At 36.4% G+C, this 27,746-nt stretch overlaps 1 protein-coding gene and 1 long non-coding RNA gene across 4 annotated transcripts in view; one reads left to right on the forward strand and one right to left on the reverse strand.

The window, feature by feature from the left end:
- Positions 1-27,746, reverse strand: part of WDR75 (WD repeat domain 75) — a 112,674-nt gene that overhangs the window by 14,751 nt on the left and 70,177 nt on the right. Inside the window, exons 1-8 of one of the 3 annotated variants that reach the window (XM_017668458.3) lie at positions 12,335-12,492; positions 9,259-9,388; positions 6,537-6,602; positions 5,578-5,668; positions 3,466-3,590; positions 1,745-1,815; positions 699-818; positions 174-262 (exon numbers count right to left, since the gene is read on the reverse strand). In XM_017668458.3, coding sequence (XP_017523947.1) covers positions 174-262; positions 699-818; positions 1,745-1,815; positions 3,466-3,590; positions 5,578-5,668; positions 6,537-6,602; positions 9,259-9,388; positions 12,335-12,417 — 775 coding nt within the window. In that variant the 5' untranslated portion in view covers positions 12,418-12,492. The other 2 variants (XM_073218534.1, XM_017668459.3) reach the window with 2 other exon arrangements.
- The window catches only part of LOC118971806 (uncharacterized), a 67,962-nt gene continuing 52,753 nt past the window's right edge, over positions 12,538-27,746 (forward strand). The window contains exons 1-2 of the long non-coding RNA XR_012123648.1: positions 12,538-12,617; positions 27,503-27,571. This is a non-coding gene — a long non-coding RNA (uncharacterized lncRNA). The remainder of the gene's footprint in view (positions 12,618-27,502; positions 27,572-27,746) is intronic.

The raw sequence follows: 27,746 nt of genomic DNA on the forward strand, positions 1-27,746 counted from the left end.
GGTAGGAGGATCAATGAAATTAATTAATGAACGGGAAAAAAAGTGAGAATGTTTGGTATCTTGATCTATGTGACAGTTACATGAGCATGCCAAAATGCACTGAGCCGCACACAAAACACAAACTTCATTCACATACCTCATGTTTCAATTTTAATTATTACACCTGCACTCACCTGTCACTGAAAAAGCCAAATCCATAACCATATCATGGTGCCAATGTAAACATGTGTATGTGTATTTCTTATCATCATCAAAATTCCTCCTATTGGAGAAAACCGTAATTTGACCAAAAGCATAGTTAGGAAAATGATGGCATGCTTAGCATCTTAATGCACAAAAAGTACATTTCCTACTCCTATCCAGTTATTTCTACAAACAATAGGCCATCATGATATCCTAGCAGTTAGATAGTCACTATTGTCACACTACCCTGTTTACTCAAAGGCTGACAAAGTTCCCTTCAATAAAACAATTATAGGCAAAATGGAATGTTTCACTTTCTACAAGCCCAAGGTTAAACACCCTAAAATAGCACGTCTATACAGTGAATAGCACACTGCAAGAAAGGGAGGGTGTCAGCAAAGCCTAATCTCTATTATCAGCACTGACTTTTCAGTATTAGTCTTTTTCCTGGACCCAGAGATAGCTAATACAAAATAGTGTACACATGATCATCACGCTCTTCATGTGTAACTGACCAAAGACGAATTTTGCCATCCTTGTGACCAGTGGCTATGCAGTCTTCCTTTGGGTGACATGCTACACATGTAAAATTGTTCTTAGCATGTTTTTTATTTCTTGATGATGATAAAGTAAACCTAGAAGAAAAACATTTTCCTCTATTATTAAAATCTCTTGGTAAGTGGTGATGCCATTAAGTAAAAGTGAGTTCCCACACTAGCCAACCAAAACCAGATAGCTCTCATAATTCATGGAATATATATGCACAATTAAAAACAATTGTGATTAAGAATTTTGTTTTATAAATATTTATTAGTATACAATATAAACTTCATACTGACTAAGTTCTACAAAAATAACTTATCTACAGAAGCCACTGATATAGAAGTAAACAGCAATCCTTTTAGTGGCTTTTTGCCTGGGCAAAGTTTGTTCAAATTTCTTGTTGAAGCTAAGTTGTAGCATGAGGTATGAATAAACCTAAGAAGTTATATCTGAGACAACTGGCTAATGTGTCCAAATGTGTCTTATTTCATATTGCAAAGAAAATCAAATGTTATTCTTGGCAGAGTAAAAGGGAACAGTGACGTGTCACTTGAAGAATGACTACTTATGCTTAGCACTAGTATCATTAAGTATGTTATTTTATTCATCCTTACAACTCTATTAGGTAGATATTATCTCCTTTTAAAATAAATATTAATTTGAGGTGTAGTGTGGTTCAAATGGCTAAATGTGACTCATTTTAAACCCAGGTATCCTAAAGCATGTAGCCAAAAATTGGCAATGAGGATTACCTGGGGAAACCTCTGCAAACTACATTCAGTTTTGACAACAAATATGCATACCAGAGTCTAAGTGTACAAAGGGTTTTGGGTGGACAAAGTATCCTAGCTTTTTGAGACTAAGGATTCCTTCAATCCTACCCACTATGAAACTAACTACCTCTGTACCTGGTGGCATGAATAGGCCTAAGAAGTTATATCTGAGACAACTGGTTAATGTGAGGAAAAATTAAATTATAACAAACTCTTAATAAAACTTATCAAAAAGGAAATCTTACCTTGATGTTGTTTTCTTTTTGAAAAAATAAACAGACAAGTAAAAGTCCCGTACTGCAGCAACATATTCTCCCTGTTATTTCAGAGAAGGTAATATTTCAGAGAAGAAATAGTTCATACTCTTTAAGAAATAGTCTCACCATAAATGTTAATGCAGTAATAGGCTTTCTTTTTCAAGAGTAAATTAATTTAGAATGATACTGTTTAGCTTTGGAAACGATGATTCTATTTCTAAAATGACCACAGACAATTAGAAGATGAACTTGGGGTCCTAGATCCTAAAACTAGACTGCCTAGCTTTAAGTACAATGATTTAAATTTTTTCCATTAAGGCATAACTTACAACAAAATGCCATGTTTGACGTGTGTATATCCATGATGTATGTGTATATCATCCGTGTAACCACGACCACAGTCAAGATACAGAACGTTTTCTTCACCTCAGTAATGTTCCCTTTTTCCACTTTCCAGTCATGACTCAATGCTCCCACCCCTGCCAGCAACTACTGATTTCTATCACCACAGTTTACTTCTCTGCTTGTTCTAGAATGCCATTCGAACAGCAGGTATATGGTATATCCTTTTTTGTTTTTGCGCTCTTTATCTCAACATCACCTTTCTGAGACTCACTCATGCTCTTAGGTATATCATTAGTTCCTTTTTATCATCAAGCTGAATTCCAGTGAATGAATGTATATCACAAACTATTCTTTTATTGGTGAACATTTGGGTTTTTTCCTCTTTGGAGCTATTACAAATATTAATCATTCTTACATGTCATTTTATGGTCCTGTCTCATTTCTCTACCTAGGAGTGGAATTGGTGGGTCATGGTAAAGGTATATGTTAACTTTGCTGCATATCTTGCCAACACCTGGTATTATAATCTTTGTAATTTTAACTGTTCTAGCAGATGCGAAGTGATATCTTACTGAGGTTTTAATTTATTTAACCAGTGAGTATGATGCTGAAGATTAATGATGTTGATAATGTTAAAGAGTCTTCTCTACTCTAAGTAACCCTTTTCAGAACAAAGCCAAGATAATCTAAAAAACTTAAGACTAAAAGAAACATGCCCCACAATAATGTCTAAGGGCTTTTGGTGGCAGTTGATTTTAAAATAATAGTGATTATTGGTAGGGAACACCTAATTAAATCATGGTTTGAACATACACACATATTATTTCTGATGAACATTTAATAATACATTCATGCTGCAATGTTAAGTGGAGAAAAAAAAGGTAAGTAGCCTTCAGACACTAATCAGTTTGGGAAAAGTTATTTTACACATAGTTTGGAAAAAGCCTTGAAAAAGATTCCTCAGGTATTATCACTGAAGAGATTAAATTTTCAAATTTTCTATAATGGGCATATTAATTATAGACAAGGAGTTCATATTTTTCTAACCACATATAGTCTGAAATGAAAGGATGTGAATAGCTTTTAAATGGGACAGACTAAGAAACACACTATAAATGCCAAAACATTAATATTTGTGGAACAATTAGATGGTTTACAAGAGCAGTAAGACAGTATATACAAAATTTCAATGGCCTTAGAAAACTTTTACCATAAATACATGCTACCAAAATGAAACAGAGTTCTTAGTTACCAACAAAAATATTAAAACTCAAAGCACTATGAAATCACAGTAACATAAAATGCTCAGAGGAAAGACTGCAGGAAAGACATTTTACATACAAAACTAACAAAACCAATTTTACCTCATTCCCAAAGGCAATGCATTTGGGTGACTGGTTTATGTGATCCAGAACAACGGAGAGCTCCTTAGCTTCTACTTCCTGGCTTGAAGATTTTCGCAGTTTCACTGATACCAGCTGAAATATATCTAGCCAAAGAAAGTTATATTAATAGAAAATTCCTCTAAAGTGAAGGTGTACATTTACTTACATGAAACTGTTAGTACCCTAGAATTCATTTCGATACCAAGATAATATAGAAAAGAATGCTCTATATTGCTTCTCCAACACAGTTGGACAGCTGCTTCTTCCTCAGAACATTCCCTGACCACTTACTTTATAAATATTCCCCTGATTTTGCCTATTTCTGGCCCTTGCAGTATTCTTCTCTAGAAAACCTTTCATCTTATTTTATGACTGACCTTGTCTGAATAATGTTGGGATTGTCTGTTTTGTATCTTATAACCAGAATAGCATCTGGCATATGGTAGGTTTTTAATTATCTGCTGAAATGTATAAATTACTATAATCAAAAAATGGCACCGTAACAGATAATGTGGAAATAAGAGATTAATTTGTTTATAACCAGAGAAGTGTATTTCAGTATGATTTATGCAATTTTTTATCAGAGACTTTGGTTTTGGGCTGTGGCACAAAGATGAAGCAAATGAAGGAAGATATGTATTTATTTTATGAGATGTCAGTCACAGGGAATCTTTTCAAGCCTGATACATACTTCTATGTAATACCTAGATTTTCACATCCTGAGTGCTCGTGATGTGCCAAGTTCTGGAAAGTAACACTAGATTCTACCATTAATAGAATCAGATTAGATTATAGCTTTGGAAGTTTCCACGGTTAACTCCAAAAGGCTAATGCCACGATCTTTACTTAGATGAGTAGTTTTCTATGCTGGCTTGCACATTAGACTCATATAGGGAATATCTAAGTAAATAATTAGGCCCCACTACAGAAAAGCTTACTTTTTTAAGTTCCCTGGAGTGATTCTAATGCACAGTCTGTGTGAATAGTCACTGGTCTCACTGATGAGGATAGAAAGTTTTGCTATAGCTATTGGCAACTATGCTTCCAACTGAGGAATCATGGGGTGAGTATAGAGACTGGCCACCGAATGTGAATGATGAGCAGTCACCTGGGGAGATATAAAGATGCAGATTCTAGATTAAATCTCAGACCTAGTCAATCAACTGTCAGTCAGAGAGATTAGGAATCTGAATTTGGTAAGTATGTGGACGGACAATAAGAATCTGCATATTTATATACAAAACAGAACTTAAATACTGGAGTGTTATCTAGGGTGTTCATCTGGGAAAGTGACTTAATTATTTTAAGAATGTTGCCATTTCCAGAACATTTTTTGTTATATCTTTTACAGATGGTTAATGGGCCACTCAAGAAAACTAAACAAATACTTTTATTCTTTCATGTCATGCTTTTGGTAGATAAAATATTGCCCATTTAGCTAAAACTTACACCAAGCAAGTTTTAGTTAACAAACCGATTTTCACAGCTTTGACTACTCTCTGGTTACTTAGATGTCACAATATATAATAAACAAATTTGTTTAAGCCAAAAAAACCCGCCACAAAACACCATGGGAGGATTCACTTAGCTAATGAGCCATGAGCCAGTCTGACTGCTCAGTTATCATTCTAAAGCTGCTTTGAACTTTGAATTCTGAATATAATTGTACTTTATAGAGGACACCAGAAGGTGTCTCTTGAATTCTGATATTAGAAAAATTCTTTGGGTAGATCCTTCACGTCAATGTTCTGATGTATCAAATTCTCTACTAAAGGGCAATTATTTATAACCACTGAAGATATGCCAGGAATTCCTAAAATATTCAGAAACATGGCAATTTTGATAGAATGATGTTCCAATGATAATGAGCTCTGAGGTACATTATTTAAACCACATATAAAGTAATCAATCCCTTATTGCACAGTTCAGAACTGATGCAAAGCCTCCCCTAAATGACTGCAATAACAATGAGAGTAATTAAAATGCCAACTCCAAAAACTTTTAACTTTAGAGTCAAACCAAAACATGAAATTTGAGACACTGTGAAATGTAAAGAACTACTCAATGCTGCATAAAACAATTATACTATACCTGGTTTTCCTTTATTTATTATAACAAACACAGAATCCTTAGCATGGGCAAGAGTAAAGAGGGCATGAAGTTTATGTCCAACTATGAAAGTCTGAAAGATAAAAAGCACCACAATTGTTTACTGTCTGTCTTCATTCCTGCCTCCATTAGAATATAAATTCCATAAAGGACAGGGATTTTTTAATCCATTTGGCTCTCAGCTGTATTCCCCAAATCAGATGAGTACCTGGCCTACAGAAGACACTCAATACCTATATTTTGAATAACCTTTCCAGTTAAGTTTCTTTTTAATGGTTTATAGTATTCTATTGAATGAATACTAAATTTTAACTGACATCAAAGTTACTCAGTTTTTTTCTATTGAGACAAGGCTGTAAGGACTATATATACATGACATAACTTTAACAAGAGATTCCTAAAGGGATTGCTGGAGCAAACGTTATTTTTTCATTTCCAGCTTTCCTGTAATTGATAATGTACAAAGGTATCTTTCTCTACACTTATCACCAGATTTTTTTCAGTCTTCAAGTTGGCTAAGTTGATATGGACAAATGCTGTGGCATTTGTTTTAATTCACATTTATTTACTTTTCAATGAGGTTCAGCATCTCTTCATGTTCACCGGCTATTTATTATTCCTTTTTCTGTGACTTATATATTCCTACTCTAGGCTAATTTTTTCTACTGGGTGATTAGTTTTTCCTTAATGATTTTGATCATTTTTTTTATGTATAGGGATACAATATCTCTTATAAATATTTTCTTCTAGTTTTACCACTCATCTTTTTGTTAGAAGTTTAAAATTTTCAAATAGACAAATCTGCCTTTTATGGTATGTGATTTTTCACCACTTGATTAGGAAGGCCACCTGAGATTAGGCCTTATAGAAGGAAACAATATGTCATTAAATTATGTTGCCATTCCTTTCACATAATGAAAACGGAGGACCAATCTACATACCTTTATCAAAATGCCATCTATATAGTCCCACAGTTTAATTGTGCCATCAAAGGAACAAGAATACAGCTAAAGGGGTAAGAGTACAAAATTTATTAAAAAAACAAAATTCCATTAAGATATGAAATGAATAATTAAGTGCTGATACAGAAGGCATTTTCTGTTAATTACTTCATTATAAACCTTAAACACGTGGAATCATTTACTTATATTGGTTTTGCAAAATAGACAATCTTATCACAGCTCTTTGGAGGAAGCAGAGCTATCAGTTTCAAGTTTTCACTAAATGAAAGAGAAAAAAGTTAATCCTCTATCTTCAAGAGGGAGATGGTAAGGTACTGAGTTGTGAAAAGCACTTACGATCTTAATGCTGTTTCTCCCAGAGCTCAGTCCTTTTATTGACAGAACCACTTTCATGTTACATGGGTATTAAAGGAGTGCTTCTCAAATGATCCGAAAATGTCGTTTTTTTTACAAAAAATTTCCAACTCATCAAGGACCAATACTTCACAAAATAGAATAAAGTTGTTATGCACTTAGATGTTGTTGCAATGTCTTAGTGCTCTAAAGTTGTGGGACACTCGATTTCTATACTTATGTCATTGTTGACTGACAACCAAAGTTTGTGGACTGGTCTGTGGAACACACTTTGGTAGCACCACAAGGCCTTAGTAATGTATTTTTATTTTTGTCCCAGCATGGACTTAGTTTTACTAAGGATGGGCAGGATTTTTTTGTTACTGTTACTGTGAAAACACTCTGATTATAATGTTTTATAGAGAATTTTAAGTTTCTTGAAAAAGTAGCACTTTAAGATTTCTGCCAAAAAGGACATGGAATCAGAGAATAGAAATAAAAAATGACGGAATAAGAAAGTGTCCAAGCAAAAGCATTGTATCAAGTAGAAAATATACATCACAATTGCTATATGTAACATAAGAATTACAACATGGATTAGTAAACTATAACAAGGCAAACATATAATCAATGTCAAAACGATGGTTGTGAGAACACACAAATGTCAAAACACAAATGTTGTGACTAAAGCTCAGAGAATCTCTGCAATTCCCACCTGTTGCAATTCCAACCAAACCTGTTGATAAAACTGCCCTCCTTCCAATTTTATTAGTAACTTCATTTACATTAAATACATCTTTTATGCAGTGCATATGTGGTTTTTGTTTGCTATAAAACAATATAGACTTAACAAATTCCAATTTTAATGGATACGTTTGCTATGAAAAACATTCAAATGCTACACATAAGCTGTTTTATCAAACCCTTAAGAGGCAGCAAGGAAAATGTGTGCTTGGACCCTGCAAAAAAATTACTTAATTTTGATTTTTAAGAAAAGAAAGCATCACTGTAACTTTATGCCCTACTTCTTTTGTTTTAGCACAGTGAATGGCAATGCAAATCCATTTTTATATCAAGCAACAACTTCCCCACTGGATATGACTAATCCAGAGATATGGAACTTGATCAAAAACTACAGCAAGAATTAAATGTTTTTGAGATAACTCTTTAGTAGCTGCTGAAAGTTAAGAACAGAATTAAGTAACATTTTATTATTTTTGAATTCTGAGAAGCAAGAGCTGCTCTGTAGAGTGAAATCCAGAGAGTGGTGAGTTCCAGGCTAGATTCCCAAGGTTGTCCTCAAATTAGCTGGTTGATACTTCTTCTTATCTGGACACTGGCCTTAAAATTAGGTAACATCTGACTGAACATGAAAGCCTCATCTGTGAAGGAATAAATCTACAAAATCAATACTTCTCTATGAACATTTTCAAAAATGTGTTCCAGAAACCAAAGAGCCCAAGGGTATAGAAGTTTGAGAAACACCAAATACTATATACCCATTTTGATATTTACACTGCATATAAAGGACCCTGAAAAGACCTACAATTAAAATTCATTTAACTTTGCCTAACACTAAATTTCAGAAACTCATACAACCAAGAATCTCTTCTTACAAGTAACATACCTATTAGCATCCTGTGGAACAAATGGGTCACAGAATATAGCATGGGTGATGTGATTCTAGGCTGTGACCCTATTTTAATAACTAAGAGGAAGATACTGAGTCAGAAAATCAACATACAGGTTTCCTTCACTATGCAAAAGTAGAGTGTTCCTATAAAACCCTTTCATAAGCCAAAATGGCATAACACAAAGAATCAATTATCAATTACCACTTATCAAATTTATCAAATATCAGTTATCACTGTAATTTATAAAGAGTTTTGAGCATTCCAAGACCCAAAAACTAATGTCTCTCAGACTTTCCTGATACTTAGGACACATCTGGTTAAAATAAATCAAGATAAAGCACAGACATGCACAACACAGTTCAAAGCTATGGCTACAGGATGCTGAGATGCTGAATGAAGTTCCTGGGGAAGGAGCTTGGTGGTGCTGCTGTCTGCTTTGGGTGTGTATTGTCTCTGTAAAGCAAAGCCTGGTTGCAAAACAAACACTGAATGCTCTTTCTGCTTTTCGTCTTTTTTCATAAAAGTAGATATCATCCTCGAATTTCTGTTAGTGAAAACAGGTACTAACATGGATCTTTTGTACAAGCAAAGTGGCATAATGCGAACTTTTAAAAGCAGGGGATACCTATACTTTCCTGATTATAACCTAGAAAGTTTCTCAGCCAAATTTAATTCATAATTTTCTGGCAACAACAAAGCCAATATTAAAATATTCAATATGTATCACTTGACACCTGAAGATGATTGTTGGGGTTGAGTTGGATTCCAGTCACCAGATTTCTGTGCCCTTGCAATATGTGTACACATTCTTCTGTCACTGTGCTATGAACTTTAACAAAGTCTCCAGAAACACAGAAGATGTATCTGAAAAGAAGAGAGAAAAATAAGTTTCATGTACTATCTATAATCTTTTTATTGTCTGTGCAAATATTTTAACTTTCAACAGAGGTTCCTTTCAAAACAATTGTTTCAAGAACTATATATTCAGAATTGTATGCTGTATATTCACTAGACACCATTACTCTTCAGTGGTTCTGTCCATGTCCTCCAACTCCCATGGTTTACTGGGGACACCAGCTCTCAAATGCTAAGTCAAAGGTTCTCTCTAATCAGTGAGGTCTCTTGTATAGATAGCCCAGTACAAAGACTTTGTGACAGTTCCTTTTTGTGTCACTGAAATGCTGGTTTTGCTTTTATCTTTCTGGATTTCTGGCTTTCTTCCATATAGCAGAGGCTTCTACATTATTAAAAGTGAATAAGGGTGAGGGTAATGTGACAATAACACTTAGGAAAATTACTACAACAGGAGCACAAGAATGATCCATAAAGAAGAGGATTTAGTCAGGACAGCAGCTTTGTGAGACTTGAGGGGTGTAAAAGGCAACAATGACCATTGTTTTAGTCTTCTATACCCTAGCAACGTAATGCTATAATGCACAGCACAATGTAACTGGTAGGCAACATGACATGATGCAAACATGTCTGGTAAGGAATGCCAGCCACTTCTGTGTGCACCCACCTCCCCACTTGCCTCTCATAACATTCCACTCAGGTAGGCAGAAAAGTTTTTGTCCTAATTTCAAGAAGACCTACTGACCAAGAGAAAGCTACCAAAGTTCCACAATTCTGTTGCTATATTAACTATTTCAGCTTTCTTGATAAGTCTGTTAAGGCAAAATAAAAAAATTACCCTATTCCTCTTGGTATAAGCCAGTCCTCCCCTTGTAGTACCTTTGAGATAATATTCAAATCCTTGATGAATTTGTTATAACCCTGTTAATTTGCTAGAAAACTGGTTTTAAGTACTAGCTTCTATATAGATGACAGACACACATAAAATATCTTTAAATCTTCACCAAGTTCCCCAAACTTCTGTACTGAATTTCTACCTTCTTCTTGAGCACGTACGCAACAGGCCCCAAAATGAACTCAACATCTCTTGTTAGTTAATCCAAATTGCTAAATTACTCCGAAACTGTCTTTTCTCTTCATCTTCAATAGTATCTCAGTTCAGACCAAAGTAATTTTTTGCTGTGATGCCTGTATCAGCCTTCTAAGCCTTGGTCTCTACTCACACAGACTCTTCTCCCACCACTTACGTACACCTTATGGTGCAACTACACTGACCTTACGCACACGGCACTACCCACCCCCGACCCCCAAATTTCAAACGGCTCACTTTGCCTGAATGTCCTCCAATATCATCGGTGCGGCAAATTCCCATTAGTCTTGCAAGATCTTGATAATGAAGGGAAATTTCACTTTGTAACTCTCTCTTCTATACCATCACTGTACCTTAGTATGCTAGCCTAACCATCTCTAATCTCTGCTCTCCAACACATGCTATATAGTTTTATACATAGTTTTCAGATGAATCTTTGAATATAATCATGTGTACCCTCATCTAAAGAATAAGAAAATATACTCTCTTTGGACCAAACAACAACCAAGAACTGGCTCCTTGTTCTCTTTCCAACCTCATTTCCCACTAGCTCTCTTCAAATACCATTCATACTATAACTGTATTACAATCTGTTCAATATAAATGGGCTCCTACTCTTTGGAATGCCTTCCATCCATTATCACCTAGTCAAAATACATCCACCTAGCTGAGCCTAACTTAAATGTCACTTCCTCAGCAACCTTCTCCATCCTGACCAGTTTTAAGTACTCTCTCCTTCTTATGAGCTCCCCAAGTACCACAATATAAAACATGTATTACTGAGCTTTTTTCTTTTCCTCTCTCGACTAAGCTATTGAAGGGTGGATCAATATTGGAATTATCTTAATTTCTGTCATAAATAATAAATACATAGCTGACAAAGACTTAAAAATGAATTGTTGGACTTATCAAATAAAATACAATGGATCGCAATATAATGAATAAGGTGTTAGAACAGTACACTGGAAGAAGAAATTGGATTTCTAGATAAAAGTCCAAAGTGGCAGAACCTTGGCAATCTTTTGAAGCTTCAGTTTCTTCCTGATTCATAAGATGAATAGTAACAAAGCCCTCTTTAATGTACAAAGGATTAAAGAAAGTTTTTTTTACCTTTAAGGCAATTTATGAAAGCCCCTTCAGTCCTGCATGCATTCAACAACTATCTGCCATACACCTATAATCAAGATATTGTGGGGGATACTATCTCTACTCTTCTAAGACAGAAAGAAATAGTTTAGTTCTTCCAAGTGTCACTCTATCCTTAAGTGATTTGAAAGGCTTCTCTTTCCACAATGTGCACAACGGTAGAAACCAGGTTTTGAACTGGGAGTGGTTTGGTTTCTAGCGATAGCGCACAACTGAGAGAAGGGATCAGGGCTTACACAGAACCTAACATCGGTTTTCACGCAAAGTTCCAAAAAGGTTGCCAAAACGCCTTCTTTGCCTGGGTAGGATCAAGAAGAATCTTTAAACGTTAGGTAATCCAGGTCAAGATTCTGTCCAAAAGGGATACCCCCGGGGGTGTCACTGCAACTTCGGTGGCGCACACATACATCAGGGTCTGGACCATTTTCCAGCCGCCCCAATTCCGAGCATGTTAGACACGTGGGCCCCGGGCCTCTCAGTCTACTCGCAGGTAAACTGTCCGGGGACGGGAAACGCGTCCAGCCTGCGGTGCCACTGCACTAAGGGATGATTTCTCATTCCTACACAGCACGTCGGCACCAGCCCTCTCCCTCGTGCCCGGGGGTCTCTTCTCGCGCGCCCCTGCCCCGGCCCAGATCCGCGGGTGCCGAGTCTCGACGCGCGAGGACTCACGCCTCTCAGCCCCGCCGACAGCCCGGCCGTAGTACGTGGTGGTCCCATACTTAGAATCCGCTGAGAACACCGCTCTCCTGAAATTCAGCTCGCTTCCACCACAGCGAACCACGCGGAGCCTCTCCTCCGCCATCACCTTCTCGCAGTCGCGGGAATTGGCCGTCGCGGGCCCCGCCCCTAACCTCCCCGGCCGAGCCTGGGTAACAGGACCTGCGTCACAGTCCACAGAACGCGCGCGCGGGCTTCTCTAGGCCTCGGTCTCTATGGTAGGCCCTTCGGCTGTGCGGCCATCTTTTGTTGGGGCAACATCCAATTACGACGCATGTAGGAAAGGTAAGAGCGAAACGGAGACATAGGGACAATGAATTTATGTTAGATACTTCTAAGCTTCTATTTAGTAAGATAACTTTCCGGCCTGGTCAATCTCTCTCTTTACTTCCGCCAGAACTGAAAGGTGGTCCCACCTTCAAGACCTTTCTTTTCCGGCAACTGTGATTCCGGCGCGGTTCCATGACGCGCTTATTTCGTGCCGATTGTTTTTGGTCAGGTGGTTGAAGTCTTGGGTGGAAAGGTAGCGTTCTACTTCCTGACCACCTTTTTTGCTCCTCTCCTTAGCTGTTTACTTTGCCCTGTTCTTTTGAACACAGCTTGTGTTTCTACAGAATCTCCACAGCTCCTAGAGTCTTACTTTTTCCCTTGGACCCCTGGCTCCCACCCCGGGGTCCTGGTGCGTCCTCTCTCCGCTTCAGTGTTGCTGCTGTGGCGGAGCTGACATTCTGCCCCACTCGTGCCAACTTCAGGACCGGCACTCCCTGGTTTACTACGGATTTTTTTGTGCATGTTGCCTTAGTTCTAGCTTCCCCTATTAGTCAACCGTGCCTGTGGGTTAGGAAGCCCTGAACTCAGAATGTTTATGCCTCCATCTCCATTACTCATAAAGTTATGAGTAATCTGTGTATCATATTCCTGGTTCCTGTATATTAGGGTTCCTGTTCCTGCTTTATTCATTCATTAAGTAAATACTTACCAATCCCCCCTGCTGGCTCTTCCATTGCTAAGGGTAAAGATCCACTGATCTCCTAGCTTTAACAGGAACAGGGTATCTGCCTTCTCATGTTACTCATTGATGTGTAGAAATTTACCACATCCCTTCAGTCTTTCTGGAGGCAAATAGTTATTGTGAGCCTTCTATATGTAAGGCACTATGCAAGACAGTATATGCCTGCCTTGTTAACCTATGGGAAAGACAACAGAAATTTTTAACAAACAAAATAATCACATTGTGTGAAGGAAATAAACAGTAATGTGAGAAATACAGTGTTCTCTGAGGAGGTTTAGGTTTAACCTGATGTTGAAGTTGGGCAGGTTAAAAAAATATTTTAAAACTTCCATGTTAACACAGATTTTTTGTAAAATACTTGAGTACAAAAAGGATAGCCCCAGTTCACCCTACACCCCATGAATATCTCTTCATTAAAAATTTCTTGTACACTTAATATTTTCCTAGGTATACATATAACAGCATTGTTGTTCAATACAATGAAAGACATTTTTTTGGCTCTATTTGCTTTCACTGCAATGTATACGTAGCTCCTTTTTAATGACTGCGTAGTATTTTGTAGAATAAATGTGCCATAATTGATTAAATCCTTCTCTCAAAGGTGGATATTTAGTCATTTCCATTTTTCCAAAGTGGCAAATAGTGCTATAGGACACATACATTTGTGACAGTATTGCTGTAGAAGAGATTCCTAGAATAGCTACTGTGGGGCTGAAGGATTGCATTTTTTCTTTTGAGGGAGTGTTTTGTGGGATTGAGATGTGTTACCGTGGAAACAAAGAGGAATAACTCATGATAGCCAAAAAGGAAACATTTAACTTATTTTTTTTAGTCTAAAATATAGGGAAAATCCATAGAAGAGGGAGTATTACTTGAGACTTTGATTTCAGGTGGGAAGAAATCAGGAGGGAAAAGATTGATGAAATATTGTAAGGCAAACTAGATTGCCTATAAATATTGCATCAGTAAGCAACAGTTGAAAGACAGCAAAGGTGGGATAGTCCATTGTTTAAAATATTTATATTGTAATGTGGAGTTTCACTTTGTCAAAAATTGTTAGGTATAATATGTGCTAGAAAATAGTCACTATTTTTATGAAGCAACTTTCTTAAGTCCAATATTTCTTTTCATATATTGGCTTTGTATATCATGCACCCCTATAACACTAAAAGAAGCAAAATTTTCTGAAGTGTTTGGAGGGCTGGAAGGAATTAGTATAATTTTGAGGATGGTAGAAGGTGGCTAGGTACTCCATGTGTGTGTTGTTAAACTATCACACACTTCCCTAGGCATTTCCTAGGAGAGAGCAAGGGAAGTTTGGCTCATTTGATAGGAAGGGAAGAACATCTTTGACAGGTTTCTGCTTCTCCCAGCTCTTCTCTTTTCTTTCTGAAGGAAAGAAAAGACTCGGAGTCCTTGCCAGAATCATCTTTAAAAGTCACTTCATAAAAATAGTGACTATTTTCTAGCATGTATCTTAAAATTCTGGCCTCTACCCTGTCCAGTTCTAAGGCCACTTTCACATTTTTAGGCATTTGTTAGTTACAGCACCATCCCAATCTCAGTAGTCAGGATTCTGCAGAAAGACAGAACTTACTTATTTATTTGTTAAAAGGAATTGGCACACTCAATTATGGAGGCTGAAAAGTTCCATGATCTGCAGTCTGCAAATTGGATGCTCAGGAAAGCCCATGGTGTAATTCTCAGTCTGATGGGCTGTAAACCAGGGGAGCTGACTGTGTAAGTCCAGTCTGAGTGCAAGTGAAGACTGATATACCAGCTCAGCATGCAGGTAGAGAAGAAGTGAATTCTCTATTCCTCCTTTTTGTTCTGTTCAGGCCCTTAATGGGCCCTGAATGATGCCCATCCATGTTAGGGAGGGCAGTCTGCTTTCCTGAGTTCACAGATTCAAATGCTAATCTCATCCATAAATACCTTCACAAACAAACCTAGAAAGAATTTTTAGTCAATATCTGGGCATCCTTTGACCCAGTTAAGTTGACACAAAATTAACCTTCACACTGGGCAACCATAGTGGTCTGCTCTCTGACTCAACCATTTTGCCTTTTCCAGAAAGTCATGTAAGTGGTTTCATACAGTATGTAAACTTTTGAGTCTAGTCTCTTCACTTATATTACATTTGAGATTCATGTTCTTCTGAAGGTCAGTGTTTCCTCTTTTCTATTGCTGAGTGGTGTTCTATTGTATGGATATTCTAGAGTTTATTTATTCATTTGTTGAAGGATGTTTGTTTTTCCTCCAGTTTTGGAATTTATGAACAGTACTGCTGTAAACAGTCATTTGTAGGTTTTTGTGTGAAAATGTTCTTATTTCTCTAGGATAAATACCAACAAGTGGAATTGCTTGGTCAAATCACATGTTTAAATGTTTAGAAAACTGCCTGGCTGTTTTTCAGTTTCTTTTTGTTTTTGTTCTTTATTTTATTTTTACTTTTTTATTGATATACAATCTTAATTATTAGTTTCAAGTATATAATGTAGTAGTTCAACAGTTACCTTATCTTATTAAATCCTCACACCCACTAGTACATGTACTATCTGTCAACACAAGAAGATGTTACAGAATCATTGGCTGTATTCTCCATGCTGTACTACTATCCCTGACTAACCTGCACTATGAATAAAATTTTTGTGCCCCTTTATCCCACTCACCTTCCCCACCCACCCACCTGAACCTCCCCTCATGGTAACACCTGTCTCTTCCCAGTGTCTATGAGTCTGTTACTGTTTTGTTCATTCTGTTTTGCTTTGTTTTCATATTCCCAAAATAAATGAAATCATATGGCATTTGCTTTTTCCACCGGGCTTTTTAAAAATTAAGAGATTATTGATATACACTCTTATGAAGGTTTCACATGAAAAACATTGTGGTTACTACATTAACCCATATCATCAAGCCCCCCCATACCTCATTGAAGTCATTGTCCATCAGCATAGTAAGACACCACAGAGTCACTACTTGTCTTCTGTGTTACACTGTCTTCCCCGTGACTCCCCACTGAAATCATGTGTACTAATCATAATACCCCTCAATCCCCTTCTCCCTCCACACCCGCCCTCCCCTCCCCCTCCCCTTAGTCCCTTCTTGGAGTCTGTGAGTCTGCTACTGTTTTGTTCCTTCAGTTTTGCTTCACTGTTACACTCCACAAATGAGGAAAATCATTTGGTACTTGTCTTTCTCTGCCTGACTTATTTCACTGAGCATAATACCCTTTAGCTCCACCCATGTTGTTGCAAATGGTAGGATTTGTTTTCTTCTTATAGCTGAATAGTATTCCATTGTGTATACGTACCACCTCTTCTTTATCCATTCATCTACTGATGGACACTTGGGTTGCTTCCATATCTTGGCTATTGTAAGTAGCGCTGCATTAACATAGGGCTGTATATGTGTTCTAGGATCTGAGAACTTGTTTTCTTTGGATAAATTCCTAAGAGTGGAATTCTGGGTCAAATGGTATTTTTATTTTTAGTTTTTTGAGGAACCTCCATATTGCTTTCCACAATGGTTGAACAAGCTTACATTCCCACCAGCAGTGTAGGAGGGTTCTCCTTTCTCTGCATCCTCACCAGCATTTGTTGTTCCTAGTCTTTTCTACGTTGGCCATCCTAACTGGTGTGAAGTGATATCTCATTGTGGTTTTGATTTGTATTTCCCTGATAATTAGTGATGTGGAGCATCTTTTCATGTGCCTGTTGGCCATGTGAATTTCTTCTTTGGAGAAGTGTCTGTTCATATCCTCCACCCATTATTTAACAGAATTATTTGCTTTTTGGGTATTGAGGCATGTGAGTTCTTTAAATATTTTGGATGTTAATCCCTTGTCAGATATGTCATTTTCAAATATATTCTCCCATGCTGTAGGATGCCTTTTGTTCTACTGATTGTGTCCTTTGCTGTACTGAAGCTTTTTAGCTTGATGTAGTCCCATTTGTTCATTTCTGCTTTTGTTTCCCTTGCCTGAAGAGATGCATTCAGGAAAAAGTTTCTCATGTTTATATTCAAGAGATTTTTGCCTATGTTTTCTTCCAAGAATTTTATGGTTTCATTACTTATATTTAGGTCTTTGATCCATTTCGAGTTTACTTTTGTGTATCCAGTTTCATTCTCTTACTTGTAGCTGTCCAGTTTTGCCAACACCAGTTGTTGAAGAGGCTGTCATTACCCCATTGATTATCCATGGCTCCTTTATCATGTATTAATTGACCACATATACTTGGGTTTCTATCTGGCCTCTCTATTCTGTTCCATTGATTTATGGGTCTGTTCTTACAGTACCAAATTGTCTTGATTACTGTGGTGTTGTAGTAGAGCTTGAAGCAGGGGAGCATGATTGCCCCAGCTTTATTCTTCCTTCTCAGGATTGTTTTGGCTATTTGGGGTCTTTATGGTTCCATATGAATTTTAGAACAGTTTGCTTTAGTTCACTGAAGAATGCCATTGGTATTTTGATAGGGATTGCATTGAATCTGTAGGTTACTTCAGGCAGGATGGCCATTTTGACAATATTAATTCATCCTACCCATGAGCACGGGATGCATTTCCATTTATAGGTATTTTTTTTAATTTCTCTCATAAGTGTCTTGTAGTTTTTGGGGTATAGGTCTTTCAATTCCTTGGTTAGGTTTATTCCTAGGTATTTTATTCTTTTTGATACAACTGTGAATGAAATTGTTTCCCTGATTTCTCTTTCTGCTAATTCATCATTAGTATATAGGAATGCAACAGATTTATGTGTATTAATTTTGAATTCTGCAACTTTACTAAACTGAGTTATTAGTTCTGGTAGTTTGTGGGTAGATTCCTTAGGGTTTTCTATGTAAAATATCATGTCATCTGCCAACAGTGAGAGTTTAGCTTCTTCCTTACCAATCTGGATGCCTTTTATTTCTTTGTGTTTTCTAATTACCATGGCTAGGACCTCCAGAACTATGTTGAATAAAAGTGGGGCCAGTGGGCATCCTTGTCTTGTTCCCAATCTTAAAGGAAAAGCTTTCAGCTTTCCACTGTTAAGTATGATATTGGCTGTGGGTTTGTCATATATGGCCTTTATAATGTTGAGGTACTTGCCCTCTCTGCCCATTTTGTTGAGATTTTTTATCATGAATGATTGTTGAATTTTGTCAAATGCTTTTTAGGCATCTATGGAGATGATCATGTGGTTTCTGTCCTTCATTTTGTTGATGTGGTATATGATGCTGATGGATTTTCTAATACTGTACCATTCTTGCATCCCTGGAATAAATTATACTTGATCATGATGGATTATCTTTTTGATGTATTTTTTAATTCAATTTGTTAATGTTTGGTTGAGTATTTTTTCATGTACGTTCATCAGGGATTTTGGTCTGTAATTTTTTTTTGTGGTGTCTTTGCCTGGTTTTGGTATTAGGGTAATGCTGGCCTCATAGAATGAGTTTGGAAGTATTCCCTCCTCTTCTACTGTTTGAAAAACTTTAAGGAGTGTGGGTATTAAGTCTTCACTAAATTCAGCAGTGAAACCATCTGCTCCAGGGCTTTTGTTCTTAGGTAGTTTTTTCATTACCAATTCAATTTCATTGCTGGAAATTGGTCTATTCAGATTTTTTGTTTCTTCCTGGTCAGGGTTGAAAGGTTGTATTTTTCTAGAAAGTTGTCCTTTTCTAGGTTATCTAGTTTGTTACCATATAATTTTTATTGTATTCTCTAATAATTCTCATATTTCTGTGGTGTCTGTAGTGACTTTTCTCATTTCTGATTCTTTATGTGTGTAGGCCCTCTTTTTATGTCTTGATAAGTCTAGGCAGGGGTTTATCTGTTTCATTTATTTTCTCAAAGAACCAGCTCCTGCTTTCATTAATTATTTCAATTGTTTAATTCTTCTTGATTATATTTATTTATGCTCTAATCTTTATTATGTCCCTCCTTCTACTAACTTTGGGCCTCATTTGTTCTTTTTCTGGTTTCATTAAATTGTGTGTTTAGATTATTCATATGGGATTGTTCTTCTTTCCTGAGGTAGACCTGTATTGCAATATAGTTCCCTCTTAGCATGGACTTTGCTGCATCCCACAGATTTTGCAGTATTTATTGTTGTCATTTGTCACCATATATTACTTGATCTCTGTTTTTATTTGGTCATTGATCCATTGATTATTTATGAGCATGTTAATAAGCCTCCATGTGTTTGTGAACTTTTTTGTTTTCTTTGTGTAACTTATTTCTAGTTTCATACCTTTGTGGCCTAAGAAGGTGCTTGGTGCAATTTCACTGTTTTTGAAATTACTGAATCTCTTTTTTGTGGCCTAGTATATGATCTATTCTAGAAAATGTTCCATGTGCACTTCAGAAGAATGTGTATACTGCTGCTTTTGGGTGTAGAGTTCTGTAGATGTCTGTTAGGTCCATCTGTTCTAACGTGTTGTTCAGTGCCTCTATCTCCTTACTTATTTTCTGTCTGGTTGGTCTGACCTTTAAAGTGAGTGGTGTGTTGAAATCTCCTAAAATGAATGCATTGCATTCTATTTCCTCTTTTAATTCTGTTAGTACCTACGTTGGTGCTCCTGTGTTGGGTGCATTGATTTTTGTAATGTTTATGTCCTCTTGTTTGAGATCCCTTCATTGTTATATAATGTTCTTGTTTGTCTCTTGCTACTTTCTTTGTTTTGAAGTCTATATTTTGTCTGATACAAGTACTGCAACTCCTGCTTTTTTCTCCCTATTGTTTGCATGAAATATCTTTTTCCATCCCTTCACTTTTGGTCTGTGTATGACTTTGTGTTTGAAGTGAGTCTCTTGTAGGCAGCATATAGATGGGTCTTGTTTTTTTAATCCATTGAGTGACTCTATGTCTTTTGATTGGTACATTCAGACCATTTACATTTAGGGTGATTATCAATACAAATGTCCTTATTGCCATTGCAGGCTTTAGAATCGTGGTTACCAAAGGTTCAGTGGTAACTTTCCTACTATCTCTCTCAGTATTTGATGACAAACACATTCTAAAGGTTCTTTTATTCCCTTCCTTTTTCTCCTGCATTCTTTATATGTTAGGTATCATATTCTGTACTTTCTGTGTTTCCCTTTACTGACTTTGGGGGTGGGTGATTTCATTTTGCATCTGCTTAGTAATTAATTGGTCTACTTATTCTATTGTGGTTTTATTTCTACTGGTCATAGATATTTAGCCTTAGGAACACTTCCATCTAAAGCACTCCCTCTAAAATACATTGTAGAGATTGTTTGTGGGAGGTAAATTCTCTCAGCTTTTGCTTATCTGGAAATTGTTTAATCCTTCGAATTTAAATGATAATCTTTCCAAATAGAGTATTCTTGGTTCAAGGCCCTTCTGCTTCATTGCATTAAATGTATCATCCCACTCCCTTCTGGCCTGTAAGGTTTCGGGTGAGAAATCTGATGATAGCCTTATGCATTTTCCTTTGTATGTGATCTTTTTTCTCTCTCTGGTTGCCTTTAATACTTTATCTTTATCCTTGATCTTTGCTGTTTCAGTCATTATATGTCTTGGTGTTGTTTTCCTTGGGTCCCTTGTGTTGGGAGATCTGTGCACCTCCACGGCCTGAGAGACTCTCCTTCCCTAGATTGAGGAAGTTTTCAGCAGTTACCTCCTCGAAGGCACTTCCTATCACTTTCTCTCTCTTCTTCTTCTGTTACCCCTGTACTGTGAATATATTTCCATTTGGATTGGCCACACTGTTCTCTCAATATTCTTTCATTCCTAGAGATCCTTTTTTCTCTCTTTGCCTTAACTTCTTTGTATTCCTGTTCTCTAAGTTGCATTCCATTTACTGTCTTTTCTACTGTATCTAATCTGCTTTTAAATCCCTCCATTGTATGTTTTATTTCAGATATTGTATTCCTTAATAATTGAGTCTCACTTCTGAGTTCTTCCCTGAGTTCTTGAATATTTTTATGTACCTTCATGAGCATGTTTATAATTCTTATTTTGAAATCTCTTTCAGGAAGATTGATGAATTCAGTTTCACTTGGCCCTTTTTCTGGTGTTTGTGGGATTTTAATTTGAACCAGTTTCCTTTGACATTTCATATTTGTATGTGGCACCCTCTAGTGCCCAGAAGCTCTACTCTCTGGAGCTGCTCAGCCCCTTGAGCAATGTCAGGGGTTGCAGGGGAGTGGCACTGGTGCCTGTTGGGAGGGAAGAGGTCCTTCTTGTTTCCCAGCTGCAGTGCTTGTCTCTACTGCCATGGCCAGTGGGCTGAGCATGAAGGGAGAAGCCTCTGTGCTTTGCACTTGTAGCTGCCATAGGCAAGGCTTCCCTCTGGCTGGCCTGGCACAATTGGTGGGGCAGCCAGTTTGTGAGCCAGTGCTGGCTGGGAGGAAGGTGCAGCAGGCTGCACATTACAGTGGGGGGCCTTGGAGCTGTGTAGCCAATCAGGGGGTTGGAGCACCTGGAGCTCCTGAAAGTTCCCAACATGCTAGGCAGAGTGCATCCAGACAGTTTTGTCTATCTGTCCTTTCTTCTGAGCAGCAAGGACTGTGCAATCCTTGAGCCTTTAGTAGCCCTCTCGCTTTCAGAGATTTCTCAGACTGCCTGCCTTTCTTTTATCCTAGAGTGGCCAGATGTGGATCCCTGTTTTCCACAAATGTCTGGAAGCTCAATCTCTCCAACCCCACTTTCTCCAGAGCACCATGCAATGTAGGTTTGTGCTTCCAGAGCAGATCTCCAGGGCTGGGTGTTCAGCAGTCCTATGCCTCCACTTCTTCCCTGTTCCATTTCTCTTCCTTCCTGTGGTGAGCTGGGGTGGGGGAAGGACTTGGGTCCCTCTTGATCACAGCTTTGGTATGTTACCCCTTTCCTTGAGGTCTGCTCATTTCCCCAGGTGTAGACAGTCTGTCACAGCCTTCTTTTCTGTTGCTCTTTCAGGATTTGATGTATTTACTATATTTTTATATTATATGTGGTTTTGGGAGGAGGTTTCTGTTTCACCTCTCATGCCACCATCTTTAATCTCTCCCTTCTCCACCTTGCTTTTTACACTGAGCATAATACCCTGCAGATCTATCCATATTGTTGAAAATGGCAGGATTTCTTTTATTTTTATGGCTGAATAATATTTCATTGTGTGTATGTACCACATCTTCTTTGTCCATTCATCTACTGATGGACACTTAGGTTGCTTTCATATGTTTAGTATTGTAAATAATGCAGCCATAAACATAGTATTGTACATATCTTTTCAGATCAGGAATTTTGTTTTCTTTGGCTTAATTCTAGAAGTAGACTTACTGGGCCTTACAGTATTTCTATTTTCAGTTTTTTAAGGAACCTCCATACTTCTTTCCACAGTGGCTGCACCAATTGACATTCTCACCAACTGTGTAGAAGCCTCAGAGTTTCCAGACTATTTTGCTTTTCAATCAGTTATGTATGAAAGTTTTAGTTGTCAGCACTCTAATGTTATCAGTATTTTTTATTTTGCTTTAATAGCAATTTATAATGGGATTTCATTGTTTTAATTTTCATTTCACTAATAACTAATGATGTTGGGCATCTCTTCATGTGTTTTCATGTCATGTCGGACTTTCTATCTGTATATCTTTGATGCAGTGTCTTCAAATCTTACCTATTCTTTTACTAGTTGGTTGACTTATTGTTGACTTTTGAAATCGAAATCTTTACATATTTTGGACACAATTCCTTTGTCATTTATGTGATTGTAAGTATTTTCTTCCAAACTGTGGCTTGTCTTTTCATTCTGTTAATAGTCTGTTAATTCTTTTATGGGACTAAAGTTTAAATTTTGATGAGGTACAATTTATCAATTTTTTCTTTTATGGATCATGTTTTTTTTTAATCTAATAAATCTTTCCTTAATCCAAGTTTATGAAGATTTTCTCCTATGTTTTATATGAAGAGTTTTATAATTTTATGTTTTATACTTGACATTTAGGACTATGATTCATTTTTAGTTAGTTTCCATTTGGTTCTTCTTCAGCCTTTATTTCTTTCATGAAAATATTTCTATCTTTCCATTCCTTTTAAGTGTATTTTCCTTGCTTTCAGGATTTTTATAATAATTGAATTTATAATATCTTTTTCTGATAATTCCAACATTGGGTCATCTTGGGGCTTAGTATCGGTGTCTGTTGTTTACTTTTCCTTTGAGAGGTATTGAGACTTTTCTGGTTCTGCATCTAATGGTATTTCTATTTTTAGTTTTTTGAGGAACCTTCATATCTCTGCATCCTCACCAGCATTTGTTGTTCTTAGTCTTTTCTATGTTGGCCATCCTAACTGGTGTGAGGTGATATCTCATTGTGGTTTTGATTTGCATTTCCCTGATAATTAGCAATGTGGAGTGTCTTTTCATGTGCCTCTTGGCCATCTGAATTTCTTCTTTGAAGAATTGTCTGTTCATATCCTCTGCCCATTTTTTATTAGGGTTGTTTGCTTTTTGGGAGTTGAGGCATGTGACTTCTTTATATATTTTGGATGTTAACCTCTTGTCAGATATGTCATTTATAAATATATTCTACCATACTGTAGGATGCCTTTTTGTTCTACTGACGGTGCCCTTTGCTGTACAAAAGCTTTTTAGCTTGATGTAGTCCCATTTGATCATTTTTTACTTTGTTTCTCTTGCCTGAGATGTGTTCAGGAAAAAGTTGCTCATGTTTATATTCAAGAAATTTTTGCCTGTGTTTCCTTCCAAGAGTTTTATGGTTTCATGATTTACATTCAGGTGTTTGAGCCATCTTGAGTTTACTTTTGTGTATGGAGTTAGACAGTAATCCAGTTTCACTCTCTTATATGTAGCTGTCCAGTTTTGCCACCAGTTGTTGAAGAGGCTGTCATTTCCCCATTGTTTATCCATGGCTCCTTTATTGTATGTTACTTTGGCTTATATCTGACTCTGTTCTGTTCCACTGGTCTATGGGTCTGTTTTTGTACCAGTACCAAATTATCTTGATTACTGTGGCTTTGTAATAGAGCTTGAATTCAGGGAGCCTAATTTCCCCAGCTTTATTCTTCCTTCTCAGGATTGCTTTGGCTATTCAGGGCCTTTTATGGTTCTATATGAATTTTAGAACTATTTGCTCTAGTTCATTGAAGAATGCTGTTGGTATTTTGATAGGGATAGCATTGAATCTGTAGATTGATTTAAGCAGCATGGCCATTTTGACAATATGAATTCTTCCTATCCATGAGCATGGGATGTGTTTCCATTTATTGGTGTCTTCTTTCTCTTGTGAGTGTCTTGTCATTTTCAGAGTATGGGTCTTTCACTTTGTTGGTTAGGTTTATTCCTAGGAATTTTATTCTTTTTGATGCAATTGTGAATGGAATTGTTTTCCTGATTTCTCTTTCGCTAGTTCATTGTCTGTATGTAGGAATGCAACAGAGTTTTTTGCATTCATTTTGTACCCTACAACTTTGCTGAATATAGATATTAGTTCTCGTAGTTTTGGAGTGGATTCTTTAGGGATTTTCAATGCACAATATCATGTCATCTGCCATCAGTGGCAGTTTGACTTCTTCCTTACCAATCTGGATGCCTTTTATTTAACTTTTTTTAAACATATGGTTCCTGAGAAGATACTTCCCACTAAATGATTAGATCTTAAATGAATGCAAGAGAATGCCAACAGTTCTGAGTTTTGCAAAACTAAGTACATCTTAGCTCCCACTACATTATTGTCAATCCTTTGTAAACTCCCAATGTAAATAGTGTAGCCAGTAATGATAATAATTGCTATATGGATTTATGTGTTATGGCTCCTTGGAAAATGTCACGTAAAGTATGTAGCTTTCTTAGTATAAAATGGAGATTTCCATACCTTAAATGCTAACTGATCTGTGTGGTGACCTGCATATCTTCCTTAAGTACCTCCTCCATTATTCTGATATGTACATATAATTGTTATATTAATCTGTGGACATATATATATATGTGTGTATATGTATCATTGTTAAATGATATAGATCATGTATATGATGTATATAACTGACCGTTTATGTGTGTATATATATATTATATAATTTGAAAAGAAAAGGCCAGGGTGGATGCAGTCAGGATCCAATACCTCTTCTTGCATTACCTATACTTCTTGATTATATCCTTGAAATTATTAGGAAAACTTTATATTGGATAAGATCTCTGAATCATGTAAATTTGGAATGCAAATGGAATCCTTTGTGCCTCCTCAGGGTCAATAACTTGTTCAAGTTCATAGAATTAGAAAGTGATTTCTATCTCACTTCAGAGTTCTTATATATTATTGTGTTAACAAAAATAATTTACTTTGTCACTCTAAAAAAAAAGTCCCAACATGCTTTTGTCGAAAATAGTCTTAAGTTCACCTTTACCAACTTTTCACTGATTCAGCTATGAACCTCAGTTCCTTTAATTCATAATGGCAGCTCTAATAATCTCTATTTTAAATAATTATGGTATTTAAAAGGTGAAATAGCATATGTAAAGGAGCTGTGCAGTGGTTTATAAGTGTTGTTTTCTGCCTCTTTTTAATACGGTTTTTTCTTTCCTACTTAAGCAAGAATGATTGTGAGAACTTGAACAGATAATGCCTACCTGTGACCATAAAATTAAATTTCTTTGGGAAACTTTCACTTTCCTCATTAATTTTTAATTCAAATTATGCAGGTTTATGTAACTTAGTCTTATCAAATTTTATAAAAAATTAGTATCAGTATTAGTATTATTAGAAAGATAGTATTTTGATCACATCTATTCGAGACTATTTCACTACTAAACTCATGATACCCATGAATATCTGGTGTCCAAAGATACTCAGATAGTACTTTAAATTTCTAATTTGCAGCTAATCATAAATTACACATTTTGACCTTTGCTAATTGACATTGTTCTAGCATCGCAAAATGCTCACACTGCAAAATTTTAACATCTATAGCTATTATGCTTCATAAATATATTTCAGTACCAAAATTATTGTTAAGTAACTTCCTGTAGCCTTCATTAAGTGCAAGAATTTAAAAAAAAGTCTTTCCTGGAGTAAATTAAGTTTGTTAACCAACTGATGAAGTTTTCAAAGACTTTTAAAGTGATAAAGGAAGGAGACTGACTCATCTTTACAAGTAGGAAGATTGTTGCATTATTAAAAGTATTCCCATTAAAGAAATCTAAAGTTGGCATATAGAATACAGAAAATATTACTTCACTGCCCACATTCATACATTGTACTTATCTTGTCATTAATTATCTCATTCTTTTAATAAAAAAACATGTGAATGTGGCAATAACATTGGAAAATTTCAATATAAGAAATATCAAAGTGGTTTCTCAGTTAGTAAAAGTGAGTCATTGAAATTTTATAGACATGAAGGTTTAATAAAAGGAATTAGAACTTACACAAAGGCAGCAAGAGCTAGTGTGAACAACTGGAAAGCTGCAGCTGGATGGTCAGTGAAACAACCTTGGCCTAAAGCACAGGCGTGGGAGGAAAAGCTGGTGTTCAAGAAGTCCAGTAATGGGATGTGTCTAGCCAAAGTTGGGAACATGAAGAAGGAGTTTATGGAAAGATCTGCAATGTCTGCCACAATGGGACAATGTGAGCTTGTAAAGTCATCTGCAAAGTCACTGATTAAGGCACCATAACAGATCTCTGAAAATAATGACATTTGCTTCACTTCTGCCTTTCATATCTCACACAAATTACTTTCATTGGCAAATTCTAACCTACAGCCCTAAAGGGAAGATTCCAGAAATAGTAATTCTTATCCTTTCCAAGATTTATGTTAGAGGCAAGTACACAAGAGATAATCTAGTACAATTATATTTTCTTTATATTTGATAAGCATTTTATCATCTTATTTCTAGAACATGATGTTTTATGTATTTTTACTATAATAAAATGAAATATAAGTATTCAAACAATAAGTGATTGGAACTTTAATATGGCACTGTTTAAGTAATTCCTTTCCAACTTTTACCCCTGGATTTGTAGCTTGGGAATAAGTCAGTCCAAGTCATAAACTTTCTTTGAGTATGAATATGCTAATCTTAAAATGATGAGACATAAAATTAAAAAGTTTTCTTAGTTAAATGTTGAGCTTCATGCATTGCCATCAATTTGCATTTCACATTTTGATATTTGTTTTCAAAAGTATAACAGCTCCTTTATCTTATTAAATAAATAGATTTCTGCTGACTTAGTGCCATCAATCTTCTTTGAGCCACAGACTGCACTGGAGCTGACCAAACTATGTGTAAGTTGGGGCTTGATATCTTATTGTTAATTTAATTTTTCTGTTGAAACATACACAACATCCAGTAAAATGCAGATATTAAACATGTATCTCTATGAAATGAACTAAAAATGAACTCACCCATGTAATTGTCACTTAGATCAAAACCTAGAACATTATCAACACACCATATTTC

Source organism: Manis javanica, chromosome 12 (genome assembly GCF_040802235.1).
Source record: "Manis javanica isolate MJ-LG chromosome 12, MJ_LKY, whole genome shotgun sequence".
Lineage (NCBI taxonomy): Eukaryota > Metazoa > Chordata > Mammalia > Pholidota > Manidae > Manis > Manis javanica.